At 36.6% G+C, this 17,180-nt stretch overlaps 4 protein-coding genes across 6 annotated transcripts; 2 read left to right on the top strand and 2 right to left on the bottom strand.

Moving 5' to 3' along the window:
• LOC109130551 lies at positions 7–1,216 on the top strand. The gene is made up of 4 exons (XM_019240229.1): positions 7–110; positions 530–602; positions 721–776; positions 913–1,216. Exons 1-4 carry the CDS (start codon positions 55–57, stop codon positions 1,016–1,018), a joined length of 291 nt encoding a protein of 96 aa, XP_019095774.1. The 5' UTR covers positions 7–54; the 3' UTR covers positions 1,019–1,216.
• LOC104763418 (protein RKD4-like) lies at positions 1,676–2,634 on the top strand. Its single transcript, XM_010486792.1, has 3 exons — positions 1,676–1,842; positions 1,926–2,379; positions 2,473–2,634. Exons 1-3 carry the CDS (start codon positions 1,676–1,678, stop codon positions 2,632–2,634), a joined length of 783 nt encoding a protein of 260 aa, XP_010485094.1.
• Positions 8,146–9,554, bottom strand: LOC104761313 (uncharacterized protein At4g00950-like). The gene is made up of 2 exons (XM_010484384.1): positions 8,683–9,554; positions 8,146–8,391 (listed from the first exon to the last, which is right to left on the bottom strand). Exons 1-2 carry the CDS (start codon positions 9,331–9,333, stop codon positions 8,305–8,307), a joined length of 738 nt encoding a protein of 245 aa, XP_010482686.1. The 5' UTR covers positions 9,334–9,554; the 3' UTR covers positions 8,146–8,304.
• On the bottom strand, positions 11,910–16,023 carry LOC104761311 (involucrin-like). Of its 3 annotated transcripts, none has more exons than XM_010484383.2 (4): positions 15,804–16,023; positions 13,445–14,499; positions 12,525–13,357; positions 11,910–12,441 (listed from the first exon to the last, which is right to left on the bottom strand). In XM_010484383.2, exons 2-4 carry the CDS (start codon positions 14,388–14,390, stop codon positions 12,061–12,063), a joined length of 2,160 nt encoding a protein of 719 aa, XP_010482685.1. In that variant the 5' UTR covers positions 14,391–14,499; positions 15,804–16,023; the 3' UTR covers positions 11,910–12,060. The 3 variants fall into 3 exon arrangements, with proteins under 3 accessions (XP_010482685.1, XP_010482682.1, XP_010482683.1); XM_010484380.2 differs by lacking the exon at positions 15,804–16,023 and adding an exon at positions 14,642–14,862; XM_010484381.2 differs by lacking the exon at positions 15,804–16,023 and adding an exon at positions 14,689–14,862.

The following is a 17,180-nucleotide window of genomic DNA, read 5'->3' as shown; positions in this document are numbered from 1 at the left end:
AAAAAAAGGGTTTTTTGCCAAAACCTCCTCCATTGACGAAGGAAGGAGCAGAAAATGGCTTCGACTGTTCCTGCAATGACTCGTTCTGACCAAACCTGGGATTATAGCTGGTATGTTCTGTCAATTTCTCTTACTTTACTTCTCTGGTTCAGGAATTTTTCGATTCTTCTATATAGTGATTCGATTCAGCTCTTAGTTTCTGGTAGTTCGTAACGTGTTTGCTCTGTATCTGATGATATATAGAACTTACGGATTCGATTATAGAGATCTTGGGTTTGACACATTTGAAGGAAAAGACTTAAAAGTTTCGATCTTTACCCACATAAACAGAGTAATACGACCTAGTTAAAAGGGTTTCATTGCTGCGCTCAATTAGGTTAATCCGAACTTCTGAACTTGCTCTTTAGGGCTTTGGCTTAGAGTTCCACAACGATTTTGATTGGATTACATTGTTATAAACTTGGTATCTTTTCAATGGGACTTTGTTAGGGATATTGCTGTAACTGAGTTTTTTTTTGGCAATGTGCAGTAATTTGGATGTGAATTTTGAATCGGAAGAACATGCTTTGATTGCTTATACATCATTGGCTGTTGATAAAGAGGTTTTGGACATTTCTCAATTCTATTACAGTATATAGATAGAAATTTAGTTTCCAAACAAGCCTTTTCCAATTTCACTGTTGTTTGAATTTGGTTTATGTTGTGTGATCATTGATGCAGTTGCAGCCTGATAAAGTGAGAAGAGTTATGTCTGTATCAAACAACAAGCTTTCTGTGTGAGTTTCTTCAAGTTCTTCCATCGCCTTATTTGATCTTGACTAGACATCTTTTGAGTCCATAGAACCTATTCGACTTCTCGCCTACTTCTTATAGTACTAGTTTTGATCATTGTTTCACCGGATAATTTTACAGGCATTTTGAAGCGATAGAGGCAAGGCTACTTCGTGCTTCGTTCTCTGCGTTTGTCGACGTTCTTACGCTGGCCACAAGAACAATTCAAGAATTTGGGCAGAAGTGAACCAACAAGAAGATTTTTGATTCTTTCTCATTTCTCACCCAGAATTCAAACTTAAAATGTGTTTTAGTCAGTTCAGTGGTTGCTCTGAGCACAAACCTTACGATTTTTTTTCACTGTGTTATTCAAAACAATGTATTATTATTATGTAATGTGAACTGGATTTGAGAAGTGAATGAAGATGATTACAGATTAAAGCTTTTTTTGACTGGACTACGTTTTTTATTTTCATTTACGAAATATGAATATATAATTAGTTCATTACTAGAGAGACTCTCATTAACTCTTAATCCTCTTTCCACATCAAATGTATCTATCATCGTAACATATAACACATGCATCATCTAATGCAAATAATAACACACAAAATCTCCATTCATTTAATACCGATTTTGATCTTTTAGTAATTTAGATCTTTATCACTTTCATGCATTGACTTTGACTATTTTTAACCATCTTTTGAGCTTTAATTAAAGAAACAACTAATACACAATTCAGCCCCCATGATCATACAATTAACTTAAGTCACACACGGTATTTAGTAAAAGATTTAACAATTAATGATTATACGCTTTGGGACTTGTAACTCCCATTACATTGTACACAATCCCTATGAACAAACACACTAATCTTCTTTTTGACAGAGACTATACATACGTAATGAGTTCATCACCATGTTCCACTCTCCTACTAAAAAAAAAAAATTGTTCTGTTTTGTTTCAATCACTGACTCTTCAACAAATGGATCCTAACTCTCTCTCACTACTCAATTCTCCGAAAATCGAAAACGATTATGATCCAGATTCGTTATACGACATGTTAGACAAGTCTGTAGGAAACCTTTTTTCTTCCTCAACAAGTTATCTCTCGTGTCTTGGTTTTGTTATTAATCGTTTTGTGGTTTCTACAGGTTGCCTCCGTTAGAGTCTCTCCTCGATATAGAAGATCTGAAACCAACTCGGGGTTTGCATTTTCAGTTTCAGTACGAAAGCTTTGAAGATCTCTTCGAGAGCATTGACGTGACGAACATAATCCCATCTGATGATATTGACATGCCGGCACAAGAACCCTACATCTCCAGTGGTTCCTCATCCTCCTCGCCATTGGCTGTTCAAAAATACTGTCCCAGTTCGAACGTGAGATCTGAAAAGAGGACGGTGAAGAAGAGGAACTCTAAGAAAAAGAGGCAGGACAAGTTAGAGATGTCTGAAATCAAACAGTTCTTTGATAGACCAATCATGAAAGCTGCGAAAGAACTCAACGTGGGACTTACCGTGTTGAAGAAGCGATGCAGGGAACTAGGTATTTACCGGTGGCCTCACCGGAAGCTCAAGAGTCTTAACTCCCTCATCAAGAATCTCAAGGTGCAACATCATTATTTAAGTAATAGCGTTTTAGTATTTATTACGTTACGTTTTTTATTTTGAAAGTGTGTTTGAAATTGATTTGGTGACCAGAGTGTTGGAATGGAGGAAGAAGTGAAGAACTTGGAGGAACATAGGGTTCTTATAGAGCAAGAACCTGATGCTGAGCTCAGTGATGGAACCAAAAAACTGAGGCAAGCTTGTTTCAAAGCAAATTACAAGAGACGAAAGTCACTTGCTGATGATTACTGTTGATCTTCTTTTAGTTTTCCTACAACTCTTTTTGTTGTTTGGCTTTTAGACTGATGTGTTTTTGACCCAATTGGTCAATCCATAATATCTAGGAAATATGATTCTTATATTTTATAGCCACTTACTCGATGGAACTAAGCAACCTTTTTAATGTAGCAGCTAGAAGCGTAAAAGACAAGAAACTTAGGATCTGCAGAACCTTTAGTAGCTTGTCGATAATTCTTGTTTGAACAGAGAATTCGAACAAGAGTTTGAAAAAGTAATTCTCTTTTATTAATCAAAAACCGAAGAACAATAAAGCTCCAAATCCTCTACTTATACTACTTGTGCAATAAACTAAATAAAAACCCTAAGCTAATGTCGGTAAATTAACGAACACAAAAGGAAATAATTAAACAACCAAAAGCCCACAAATAAACCAAAACTAGAACTCTCGCTTCAGCCCAGGAAAGTGTGTAGTTACGCTGCATCAGGTCGCCCCGGGTAAAGAAAAATTCGTCCCCGAATTTTCATCCTCTTCATCAGCCACATAACGAACTAAGTGTTTAACATTGAAAACGTCAGATGTGTTCATGTGGGGTGGGAGACGGAGTCTATAAGCATTGTTGTTAATCTTCTCAAGCACTTCTAATGGTCCGACCTTTCTGGCTTTCAACTTGTTATAAGTGTTTGACGGAAAACGATCTTTGGTGAGGACAGCCCAAACTTTATCACCTACTACAAACTGAACATCACGTCTGTGTGAATCGGCAGCAGCTTTGTATTTTGAAGAAGCAGCTTCCAAATTGGCTTTGACTTGTTGGTGAATGTTTGCAAAATTGTCAATCATGTCACAAGCCCTTCCATGAGAACGTGTCCGATCTGGTGCTATACTTAAATCAATTGGACCTCTCGGCATAAAACCATAAACCACGTGAAAAGGACTATAACCCGTGCTCCGATTAATAGCATGATTTTGTGCAAATTCAGCCTGACACAAAACAGAATCCCAAGAACGAATGTTATCTCCAACTAAGCACCGTAACAGATCACCCAAGGCTCGATTAGTGACTTCAGTTTGACCATCGGTTTGTGGGTGGTAAGCAGAACTCATGTCGAGACTAGTCCGAAGTAAACGCCACAACGAACGCCAAAAGTGGCTCAGAAATCGTGAGTCCCGGTCTGACACAATTGAAAGAGGAAGGCCGTGTAGCTTATAAATCTCGCGAAAGAATAACGTCGCGACCTGAACTGCATCAGTGGTTTTTTTACAAGGCACAAAATGGACCATCTTTGAAAATCGGTCAACCACAACAAAGATAGAATCATGTCCACGTTGAGTGCGAGGGAGTCCTAAAACAAAATCCATACTTATGTCGGTCCAAGGCTGAGAGGGGATTGGTAACGGTAGATACAATCCTGCATTGGAGGCATGTCCCTTGGAAGCTTGACAAATTCCACATCGTACAATATAACGTTCAACATCACGTCGTAATGTCGGCCAAAAATAAGATGTGGTTACTAACTGAAGGGTGCGATCCCTACCAACATGTCCTTCACCATGGAGTTCTCTAATCACTTGTAAGCGGAGACTACAATCTGGAATGCACAGTCTACATCCCTTGAATAAAAACCCGTCAACAATAACGTAGTCATCACTGTTTCCACGTTGAGCATCAGTCCAAATTTTTCCAAAAAAAGGATCAACTGGGTAGAAATCGGGAAGAACTGAAAAGCCAACAACTGAAGCATGCATCGAAGCTACCAAAGCATGACGACGACTGAGAGCATCGGCGACTCGATTAAGTGTTCCCGCCTTATGCTTAATAACAAAAGTGAATTGTTGAAGGTAAGAAAACCAAGCAGCGTGTCGTGAGGATACCTTATCTTGAGAACTCATATGTTTAAGAGCATCATGGTCTGTGTATAAGACAAACTCGCGGTGAAAAAGATAATGTCTCCAATGTTTCACCGCTTGCACCACAGCGTATAACTCGACATCGTACGTACTATATCTCTCACGTGAACCTGCAATTTTCTCACTAAAAAATGCCACTGGTTTTCCCTCTTGACTTAAAACTGCACCAATTCCTGATTTAGAAGCATCACAATGAAGTTCAAAGGCAATGTCAAAGTTGGGAAGTGTTAAAACCGGAGCTGTTGTAAGCTTTGTCTTAATCACGTGAAAAGCATCATCTGCAGCTTTGGTCCATACAAAGGGTGTCGACTTGATGCAGTCAGTTATAGGTGCCATAATGCTACTAAAATGGTGAACAAAGCGACGATAAAAGGATGCAAGACCATGAAAGCTTCTAACGTCTGTTATCGTTTGTGGAGTTGGCCAAGAACTAATTGATTCGACCTTAGCTGGATCAACCGAAAGACCTTGTCGAGACACCACATAGCCGAGGAACAGAACTTGCGAAACTCCAAAAGAACACTTCTTGATTGCTCCAAACAATTTTTCTCGTCTTAAAACTGTCAACACATCACGCAAATGTTGGAGATGATCTGAAAGGGACAAGCTAAAAATCAGTATATCATCGAAATATACAACAACACAACGTCCTATAAAAGGCCTCAAAGCTTGGTTCATAACACGCATAAAAGTACTAGGCGCATTAGACAACCCAAAAGGCATAACTAGCCATTCAAATAAGCCTTCACGAGTTTTAAAGGCTGTTTTCCATTCATCACCAGGTCTAATACGAATTTGGTGGTACCCGCTTTTGAGATCAAGCTTTGTAAAAATTGTGGCTGACCCAATCTGATCCAGCAAATCATCAAGACGCGGTATTGGAAACCTATACCGAACTGTAATCTTGTTAATTTCGCGGCTATCAACACACATTCTCCATGTACCATCTTTCTTAGGAATAAGAAGAGCTGGTACCGCACACGGACTAAGACTTTCACGCAAATATCCTTTTGACAACAATTCTTCAACTTGACGACGCAGCTCGTCATGCTCTTGTGGTGACATACGGTAATGAGGTCTATTTGGTAAGGCAGCGTTTGGAGTGAGATCGATGCAATGTTGAATGTCACGTAAAGGTGGCAGACCAGAAGGCAGTTCTTCGGGAAACACATCACTAAATTCAGCTACAATATGCTGGAATTCAGTTGGCACATCGCAGCTTAGTGGTGACGACACAGGTTTTAAAATAAGAGCCATTCCACCGTTAGTCCTCTCGCATTCTTCAAAGAATTGTGTGGCCTTAACAAACAACACAGGTTGTGAAGACTTTGGTGGGGTAGAAATTGGATCTGAGTTTGTGTCAGATTGTGAAGATGGAGCCGAATCTTGTGAAGGTAGAAGAGTAATACGATTTCCTTCATAGCTGAAACTGTAGGTGTTAGCAAATCCATCATGAATTGTTCGTCGGTCGTATTGCCATGGACGTCCTAACAGAATATGACAGGCATCCATTGGTATCACATCACAACTAACTGAATCCTTGTAACTTGTGCCAATGGAGAAAGGAACACGACATCTCTTGGAAATTCGCAAATCAGTTTGTGCATTGAGCCAAGCAAGTCGATATGGCGTAGGATGTCGTTCAGTGACAAGAGCAAGTTTAGCAACAGCCTCTTCTGAAACAATGTTCGTACAACTACCTGTGTCAATGATGAGACGACAAACTTTCCCTCGGATTGTACAGTTGGATTGAAAAATGTTTTTTCTCAACCAAGATTCGTCGATGGCTTGCGGGGTTAAAAAATTTCTCCTAATGACTAAAGCAACACCGGTATCCTAGATAACTTCTCATCATAGATAACTTCTTCCTCACCAAACAGGACGCGCTTAGGACAAGAGGCTTGGCGATGCCCTGTTTCCCCGCAGTTAAAACACTTAAATGTCAGAGATCGTATCGGTTTCATTGTCGAGGTTGTGTTACTAACATCTTCAGCAAGAGACAATGCAGGCTGCTCTGTTTTAATGGCGTGGCTAGCTTCCCCATTAGTAACAGATCGAAAACGAGGGGTAGATGAACTCCACGCAGGAGTTGGACGCAAATTCTGCTCAATTAACACAGCTCGTTGATGTGCTTCAGAAATCGATGTTGGATTAAAGAGCAAAAGCTGATTTTGTATCTGTTGCTTAAGACCTCCAATGAAACGTGAAACAGAGTGCTCCTCTGCCTCATACAAACTGTTGCGAGCAAGCAGAGAAAAAAACTCAGATGAATATTCATCAACACTTCGAGTTCCTTGTCGCAAATTCTGAAACTGGGTGTAAACTGTCCTTGCATAATTGTAAGGAAGAAAGTAACGACGCATATGTTTCTTCAGTTTATCCCATGAATCCACACGACTTTTTCCCGAATTAACTCGCTGGACTTTGAGTTGTTGCCACCAGGCCGAAGCTCTACCTCTAAACCTTGTTGCCACAAGAGGCACACGCTTGTCACCAGGGACACTTTTGAAGTCTAATAACTCCTCCGTCGCACTTAGCCAGTCAAGAAACTCCTCTGGTTTCAAGCTGCCCGAGAACTCCGGAAGATCGAGTCGAAAACCCGACTCCCAACGGTGATTTTCTCCTCCCAGAACATCACCTAATGCTCGTTTCTGGTTTCCATGTTGTTGGTTTCCCCCGACGAACGGATTGTCATCATCCCCTTCAGAATCTGCATCAAAAACCGGATTATTCCGATTAGGTTGTATCGGTCGTGCTTGAGCCTGAGCTTGAAGCACAGCTCTCACAGTGTTTGCAACAGAATCTTGCATAATTTGCCTTAGATCCTGAGAAAACTCAGTGAAAACCTCACGGAAAGCAGAGGTCTGCTCGTCACGGTTTTGTTGTTGAATCTTTTTCGGAGGCATGGTGAAAGAACGTTGCTGGCTCTGATACCAACTAATGTAGCAGCTAGAAGCGTAAAAGACAAAAAACTTAGGATCTGCAGAACCTTTAGTAGCTTGTCGATAATTCTTGTTTGAACAGAGAATTCGAACAAGAGTTTGAAAAAGTAATTCTCTTTTATTAATCAAAAACCGAAGAACAATAAAGCTCCAAATCCTCTACTTATACTACTTGTGCAATAAACTAAATAAAAACCCTAAGCTAATGTCGGTAAATTAACGAACACAAAAGGAAATAATTAAACAACCAAAAGCCCACAAATAAACCAAAACTAGAACTCTCGCTTCAGCCCAGGAAAGTGTGTAGTTACGCTGCATCACTTTTTTATCAATTATTTTCATGAATGAAATTAAGGTTGACGAGTTAGATAAATTACCAATTTTCATTCAAAATAAATTACAAATGCATTGATACAATGATTGTATGGAAATGTGTGCTTTACATAATTTAACTACCAAATTTAACTACTTTGACAAAATTTACAAAATAAAAAAACTAGCAAAGTCAATTATAGACAAAGATGTATTATTAAAGACAAATCTTTCATTTTTTGTGTGCAATGTCTTTTGAGTTTTGGTTGAAATGTCTTTTGAGTTTTCACATCAGTGATAATGATTTAGTTCATTTTCAAAAGATCTTTATACTTTTTTCTTAAATTCCGTAAATTCAACAAGAATAAAAACCTAGTTGTCATTGTAAATCATAATAGTATTAAAATGTTTCCTTGACAGATTTGTATAAAATAAAAGTATGCACACAAAAGAAGACCAATTAGTATACCAAATTACTATAGAAAATTAAATTAAAACTGTAGAATTAAATAGATTCGATTTTTAAACAATGGAAGAGTTGGTTCTTTGAAGACCCTCTTGCTTACGCTTCCATGGAATCACTTGCTTAAACCCTTCGTAAACCCTTGCCTGCATTTATAAATATAGAATAATTAGGTTTACGCTTTTACTTCCCTCACATGCAATATAATGCATACCAAAAAAAAAAGCATACATTATTGCACACATATTTTAATCAATTTGACAATGATTTTTATTTTTTTTTTGTTGTTTTGCATTAAAATTGACATTTCAATGGACAAAAAATTCATATAAAATTTGAGAATTTTGTGAGTATGAAACTTTTTATAAAACTTTAAAGAATCAAAAACTGAATTTAAGGAAAAAAAAAAAGTATGAAACTTTTGATTAAAAACTTACCCAAAATTCAGACTTTGTTGTATGAGAGAGATTAAAAAAGCTTCCTTCTTTTCTCTTAATCCTAAAAAGTTTCACTTTTGCACCGCCGTCTCCGGCGACTCCTCCTCCGGTCCAATCCTTCCGGCAATGACAACCGTCGTCTCTAAAACGTGGAAAGTCAAATATACCCTCGGACACATCTTTACATTTCCCAAAACTTCCCCATCTACTCGACCCACCACCAAACAACCTCTGTTCTTTCTCGGGAGCCGGCGCCGGAACAACTCCTCTAAGCTTCCTAATCACAGCTGACGATCTCGGAAGCGACAGTGAACGACGACGTAAATCGTAAGGACCGTCAAGAACAGTCGTCGGAGAAGGCTCGTTCACCGACGTCGTGGTTTCTCCCGGCAAGAGAAGCCTCGGAGGAAGGTCAAGACCTCTCACGACACCTCTCTGATTCGACGACCTCGCCGGTTTTTTAATACGAAGAGGCTTCCCTGGAGCTTCTTCCCATTGAAAAGGAACAGATCCGGCGATATTAACCGGTGGTGTAGCTAACCCCGGAGTTGTTTCGTATGCTCTGTTATTATTATTCATTGGATATGAAAACAGAGGAAGCTTAGGTGTTGTAGAAGAACAGAACCGTTCTTGATCATTTACAAAAACCATATTTTTCTTCTTTGGAGATGAATTTTTAATGTTTTTGACGTTTTATGAAATGGGTTTGGATTAAATAGGAGAAAAGAAGAAACCTTTAATGGGATTGGATTCATTTGAACAAGAAAAAGGAAAAGTTTAAGGACGATGAATAGTAGTGGGAGAGGGAGGTTAGAGAAGACATGATGGACAAGAAAAGATAAACTATTAAATGGTGTTTTTTCCGAATTTAATAAAATAAATGAAACGGCTCCTCTTTTGTGTTTCTTGTTCACGAGGGATGTGGTCTTTTTTAATTTTATTTTTTTATTTATTATTATTGAAAATTTGAAAACGACTTGTTAATTTGAGTACCTTCACTATCAAAAATTCGTGAATAGTTAAGATATCTTTAGTTATGCCAGTTTCATTCATTTTTGTACGTAAACTTGTAGATTGAAAGTTAATGATTAGGTTCCAAAACGTTACATGTGAGGGTGTGTCTCGTTGTTATCACTTAGAAGGACACATGCTTTGTTAGTTTGTTTTAGCTTTTAGGCAGTGATATAAAACTGCAAATCTTGTGGGATAAGTGTTTTGTAAAAAAAAAAAAAACAGAAAATATTATTGGTAAGAAAATAATAAAGGTAATCGTGATGGACGTTGACGTGGACGTGTTGATGGACCAACGGTCAATTTGGTTTAGGGATTGAAAAAGTCAAAGGGCAGCTCGCTTTGTGTTCTATCTCTCTCTCTAGTCTCTCTATGTTTGTCGTTGCATCAGTTATGTTGCAGCGACTTTTGTGTAGAAACGAATGTGAGGATTCGGAGCATCATGCGAATCTCCCGTCTCTTCGCCTTCTCTTAGTAGTTTTCATCTTTCATGCATTATTTAGAATTAGATGTATCAATATTTTATTTGTTGTATATCTATGTTTGGCATGCAACATATTGAAACTTCATATATATATGTTTCTGTTGGAATCTGTCGAAACTATAACTTACGGCAAAGTTTTGAAATACTATAGTATTTTTTTCTACAAAAGTATACTCTTTTCATATCAAGTTCAACCAACACAAAAAAGAAAAAAAAAACAAAAACAATTTTTAACACTAATTAAGCTAAACCACAACTTAAATGATTGATATATACTATATCGTTTATTTTTAATTTCTTTATAACATCTACATTATTATTCTTGCGTTGACTATGAAATTTACGATGGTTGATTGGTTAGACATTACAATCACAATTACAAGCAGAATGAATCCGGATTTGATTATACAAGCACTCCAATTTATATTACAAACCACGTATTATATATATTTAAGATTTGTTTTATGTCAAAAATTTGATTTAAAAACTAGAAATCAAAGAAATTCACATGTTATATGTTAGCTAATTTACATGTTATATGTTAGCTAAAACCATTTTTAGTTGTAGTTAGTATCTCAAAAGTATAAATGAAAGTAATTAAGTCACGTTGGTAAGATGAGAATTGAGCTTTGATTTTAACTTTGTTAGGTTAATGAGAATTGAGAGGCCAATGACATTAGTCAAATGTTACTTTCTTCTCTTAGGCTTAATAGTTTAAGAAGATAATACTTAATAGAATGTGAAATTAATCTATGCCATTCGTTACGAAATAAAAGAAGAAGTAAAAGGGGAATTATAAAGATAACCCACAACGAAGGCCTCTTTATTTTATTTTTGGGCACTTGTGTGCTTTTTAGTTTTTTCTTATCATAAAGCAATTCGATTGCGTTTACGAAACGTGAAGCGAGTGCTAGAATGTGTATCATTTGTAAAAGTGGAGAAAATATTTCTCAACCACAAGCACAATTTCTTAGAATTCATTTTTTTTGATAAATTAGAATATTAGAGAGATTTAAATCTAAAAGCCAAAAGGTGTTATGATCTTACCTTATAAGGTCTTGGAGACCCTCTAACTCTAATCAGTAAAACCACATTTTAAAACTCATTAAAAACACCAAATTTAGTTGTCGAAGAGTCGCCAAGACTAAATTTGGTGTTTAAAATGAGTTTATCAAACCTACAATAATGGTTTTCTTAAAAAGTATTTTTAAAGACAACTGTTTTTTTTTAAAACCAAACTTTCTAAGTTTTTCTGTTATAAATACCTTTCCTCTTTTGGTATAACATTATATTGCAATAGGAGGAGATAACACAAGACGCAACTACCAAACATTGTAGATTGAATGTTTGTAGCTTTCATAAAGAGGCAAAGCAGAAAAAACACATGCAAAATGCTTTTTACTATCATTTCTAAAAGCTACTTTTTTTCTACTATCAACTTCCAAAAGCGACAGATACATCCAATTTAATCCCCATCCTTTCCTTAGCCAATTAGGTCTTTTTATAATATGTGATGCTTTTTGTATAGGGGCTTTTCTAATTTGGCTGCTAACCAACACCGAACCAAAATTTCTGGTCTGTATGAACCAAACCAATAATCTGATTGAGCATCTTAGTTTTTAATACTATAACACACAATTAGTGTGATGCAGGTTTTGTAGCTCCACATCTCTCTGAAATTGACAAGGTTTCAAAAAAAGATGAAGAAAGCTGAAAAAGATTGAATTAACTAAGATTCTAGGAGTTAATTTAAACACAAACAGAGGACTCCTGTATATATATTAGTGAATTCTATATACAAAAGCTAATTGTTCTCATTTACCTCAATATATAAAGAGCTTAATTAAGAAGAATTGTAAAGAATTTACACATTTTGTAGCTTCTCATACTCGTAGGTCCACGTCGCCCCGTCGCTTCAAATGTATCATTCCCTCACGAGCTAATGTGCCTTCAAGATCACCTATGCTTCGGGATATCCTAACCTCAAGCCCTCTCTGCACTTCCTGAAACAGACTTTTGATGCTTTCTGCAAAACGTTCTGAATCAAAGCTGCTAGTAGAAGAGGATGATTCAGTAGTGATTATTCCTACTAGAACCTCAACAAAGCCAGAAGCGATCTTGGATTGGATTTCCATCAGTTTTTGTCCTGTTGCCACTATGTATCTTTGCAGCTGAAATGTCTCATCTAAGAAATGCTCTAGTGATGTTTTGGTTTCCCCATTTGCTCTGATGTTTCCACTAATCTTCTCCGGTTCATTCACATGCTATAGATAATGGTTAACCGAAAAAGAATCAGTTTATGTTAACAGAGACAGTATGTAACTGGTATGAGATAATGATTGCTTACCATTCTTTTGCACAAATCATCAATCTTCTCTTGTAGTGATTGATACCTTGTAACTTGTTTGTTGAGCAATGTAATGATCAATAACAAAGCCCTTTTCCCGGTATCACTGCTATTTTTTTCCATCTCTTGGCTCTCCGGTTTCCCAATATATCTTTCAAGCATCATCAGTTGTTGTTTGAGCCTTTTGATCTTGTATGAAACTCCAAGAGCATGAAGATCCATTCTCCAAGGTGGATTGTTTGTGCTTGATGACCTTATTAGGCTCTTACTCTCCTTACCATTCCCTTTTTCTCTTTTCTCTGGTAAGAGTCTTTCGTTTTCAGATCCTTCTTCAGCATCAGATTGAGCAGCCTTCAAAGTTAAATGTCTCAACTCATCAGGAGAATATGATTCCCTTCCTTTTTCAGTTGCATTTTCCTGAGAAACTTCCCTTGATCTGAATTGTTTTTCTCGCTCTTCTGGTTCTGTGTCCTTTCTTCTACAACTCGTATTGTTCTTGTGGGGTATCAAGCTTTTGAGCTGAGTCTTGAATTCTTGTTTCTTCAGGAAAACCGATTCTTCCCCTCTTTGATTTACCATGCCTTCCAACTGTGTGTTTTCGTGTCTCAACTGTGACATTTCTTGGTTCATTCCTTCAATACAAGATCTCAACCGCTTTAATTCTAATTCGGAGTTCATGAGATGCAAACACAAAGCTTCAACCTTTTCATCTTTTAGTTTCATATGATCTGTAAACTCCCCCTCTATCTCTCGGTTCTTCCCTATCACTCTAATACAAAGTTCTTCCTCACCAAAAGTCAAATTCTCACGCTTCTTTGCAATTTTATCCACTCCTTTAAAATGTATAAACGGAGAATCAGAATCAATTAAATTTTCAAAAAGAGACTATACATGAAACTTGAAGCTCTTCGAGGACTTACCTAGTTCATTGAGATCACCAATAGAGTAGGAATCCATGATTTGTGGGATGATATCAGGATCTTTATTCAACTCCAGATGTTCAATATGAGTAATGGAAGGAACACTGTTGGTTTTAGACTTACTTGTGGCTTCAAAAGCAAACATGCTTCTCAGTGACCGTCTCTCATGTTTTCTAGATTTTGAATTCGTTCTCCATTTCTTTACTTCTTCTTCATCTTGCTTCTTTTTAGCCTCCTTAAGCAATGTCATCTGTTTCTCGGTCATGTCCAGTTTCGACTTTTTCATCATTACAGACAATATTCGATCTTTCTGTTCCAAATCTTTTCGCATCTTAATGACTTCCAATGACAAGTCTTCAAGTTCAAGTCCTTTAGCCTCGATTTGCTTATTTGCACGACTCAGTTCAGCTTCAAGCTGTCTCTGGCTAGAAGCAAGCTCAAGGAATGTCTTCTTCTGTCTCCACAGCTCAGACGAATGTTCTTGCACATCTCTCTCTTGCGTCTCCCTTAAATCTTGAACTTCCTTTTCTGCTTTGACCAGCCTTTCTTCTAATTCTTTGCATTTACGCTTCTCTTCTTCCATTACTTTATCTTTAGATTCCACTAAACCTTCCTTTTCTTTTAATTTTTCTTGCATCTCCGATAAGCTTTTTCTCTTCCTCTTCTCAATGTTCCTTAGTTCCTTCATCAGAGCCTCAATCTGAAGCCTTATTCCATACCTCTCCCTTAACCAATTCTGTTTTTGAGACGCGAATATGCTAACTACCTTCTCATTAGCTTTTGCATCTTCATTTCTCACTTTCTTCAACTCTGTAATTATACTATTGGCATCATCAAGCCTCTGAAGAAGCTTACTCTTCTCCTCATCAAAGATTCTCCTAATCAGTAAACCAAATAGCATCATATTGCTCCTCATCTCGCCCTGTTTCTCATCTCCCATGGACATGATGATGGCTGCTCTTAAAAAAAACCACAGACAGCAGCAAGACAATCAATCTCCGTAGAGATGTGACTAAATCTGAATCTCAAGACACAATTTGCCTATTACAATCCATCTGATAGGAAAACAAAAAGCAAAAAATGCTTATCAGAGAAACTTCTGATTAAATTTAATATGAAATCTAACAATCCAAAACAGAAAGAAAAAAAAAGATAGCAAAACTCAAATGCAAGAACAGAAAGGGTTTAAATTGATACCAAAAGAAAGAAGAAAAAGATGTCAGTGAAGAAGTCTGAGATCTTACGCAAGATTTAAACAAAGGTTGAGTGAAATTGCAAGTTTAAGCACAAGAATACTGCAAAAGTACATGTGGTATAGCATGTTATATTGTTGGGTGGGAGTTACATAAGCTTTTCAATTTATTTTTTTCGAGATGGTGATGGCAGAGGAATAAAGTTTGGTAAATAAAAAACATCTGACACACATGTAAAAACACTTTCAAAAGAATCATGTAATAGATCATCCTTACAGATAGATAAAAGCAAGAAATGTATGCTTCTCCTGGTTTCATGTTTAACACAAAGGCCCCTTAACATGTCCCCACTTGCTCTTACTTTCTCATTCCAATAATCTCATTTTTTGTTTTCTGCAATTCATTTTTGTAAAACTTAACAATGGGTTTGTTATGGAGAGCAAGATTAAAAAAACTAAAAGCCACCAAACGATAGCTTAACCAAGATTCAATCCTCATTACTGATAACTTCAGAATGAGATTGGCACTTCTGTTGTAATTTTTGAATAGAAAATAGAAAAAGAATTTTATTTTTCCCATTGGGGTGAAAAAACACTGTATCTGCGACATACATACTCTTTCATCAAGCTGTTATGAATTGATATAGAAATATCAAAGAAATTTAAACCACAAAAAAATGATTAGAGGTTTAATAAAAAGTGGGCCATGTAAAAAGTTCAATCATTCCATTTCACTATCAAACATTAACACCTTTAAATTATTCTTTGAAATTTACATAAGATTTTTTTTTTTTTTTTTGACAATCATAAGAATTTTGTTTTTTTAAAAAAAGCTTTTGTTCTTTGAGGCATTGTTACAAACAACTTGAGAACTACATCATTCAATTGCTGAAATAAACAAACAACCCATCACTTGTCTATTCTAAATTCGAAAACTTTTTAATCCGAATCAAACAGTGAAGCTTCCAAATACATACATCCAAATTCAAAACGCGTTCTTTTTTAGAAACGAAATGCAGAAACTTTCACTATGTACATCATCAGGAAAGAAACAAATCAAGCGGCTGAGTCAGTTTTATAGTCAACCTTGCTAAATTAAATACTAAAAAGGGTTAAAGATTGAAAATTTATTATAGAAGAAGTGTTAAAGATTAGACATTGAAGTACCTCTCTGTAAGTAAGTAAAGTGTTGAACAATGTGAGAGGAAGGATTGGTGAGGAAGAAAGGTATAGTATTGTTTAGATAAAAAGGTCATCATGATGATGAAGACAACTATGCAAATACAAAAAGCTTCTCTTTATCTCTCTTTCGGGATCTTACTTCGAGAACCAATCAAGCTTCTTTTTAATGTTTCCCTTTTGATGATATCTGTAAAGCTGGGAACTTTGTTTTGATTAAATAAGATGATGGTACCGAATTTTTGTAACCAACCCATTTTATAGCCATTTATTAGTAAACCATATATGACACACGCTTTGTCTCAATCAGGCCCATCATCAGGCCCAATGGATTTTTGCTTTCTATATTCAGTTTAAGTTCCAAATCCAATGATGCTGTTCGTAAAACTGCGAGAACAAAAATATATGCACAAATCCAATCGTAGTTTCAAACAGTCACCGTTTGGGTCAGAGAATTAGGCAGTTTTTCCTTTCCCAGCTTGTTTAGTCTTTGCTCAGTCGTCGTCTCTCAAAGTCTCAATCTATAGCAACTTTATTTCTGTAGACGAGTTTATTTATTTCTTATATCCAACATTACCTATAAATTTCACATGGATTCCGAACGTCGATTCTAGCTCACAAAATATCCAACAAAAGAGAAAAAACGTTTGTGATTTTATTTCCGTGGCTTCTCATTGTCTGTACCTAGATCAGTCTAGCCCCGCACACACCATAACCCTATCTAAACAGAGTTCGTTCAACTTCCTATACCAAAATCCACCATTCCTCCTAGGTTTACTGCCATGGGTTCATCGAATAAAGATCACCACGACAATTTTAAACGGTTAGACAGCCAGTGGGATACTAGTATACTCGTACACACAAAAACTAATATCCCATTACTACTACAAACTTTCATACCATAGCCAGTAGCCACGTTTAGTTTTACAGTGCACCCGTCCGCACCGGTTTGAGGTTCTGCCTACAGATCCAACGGCTTATGTTTTTTTTTTTTTTTTTTCAATTTTATCATCCTCACTTGACGCGGCGTGATCTCAATGGTAAATCTTATAAAGGTCTTCGGTTGTTTATTTTAGTTCCAATGATGATGTGTGTGGTACAACGAAGAAGTTAATAAAGTTACACAGTATAAGCATATATCAGACGTCTTTATAATTCTTTTCTATTTGTGTTACTACTACAATCTATATACGTATATAGCAATCCATGTAAACCACTAATGGAGACTTTTCTTTATCCATGAAAACCACAACAATAATCAACCACATATGATATTAGTATTTCAAATTAACGGATGGTTATTTTAGGAGAATTGTGTTATCTTTATAACCTTCTCCGATCCTTTAGTAATTTTTTTTTTTTTTT

This window comes from Camelina sativa, chromosome 18, assembly GCF_000633955.1.
Source record: "Camelina sativa cultivar DH55 chromosome 18, Cs, whole genome shotgun sequence".
NCBI lineage: Eukaryota > Viridiplantae > Streptophyta > Magnoliopsida > Brassicales > Brassicaceae > Camelina > Camelina sativa.
The sequence above is the reverse complement of the archived record's forward strand: the minus strand, read 5'-3'. Positions and strand labels throughout refer to the sequence as shown.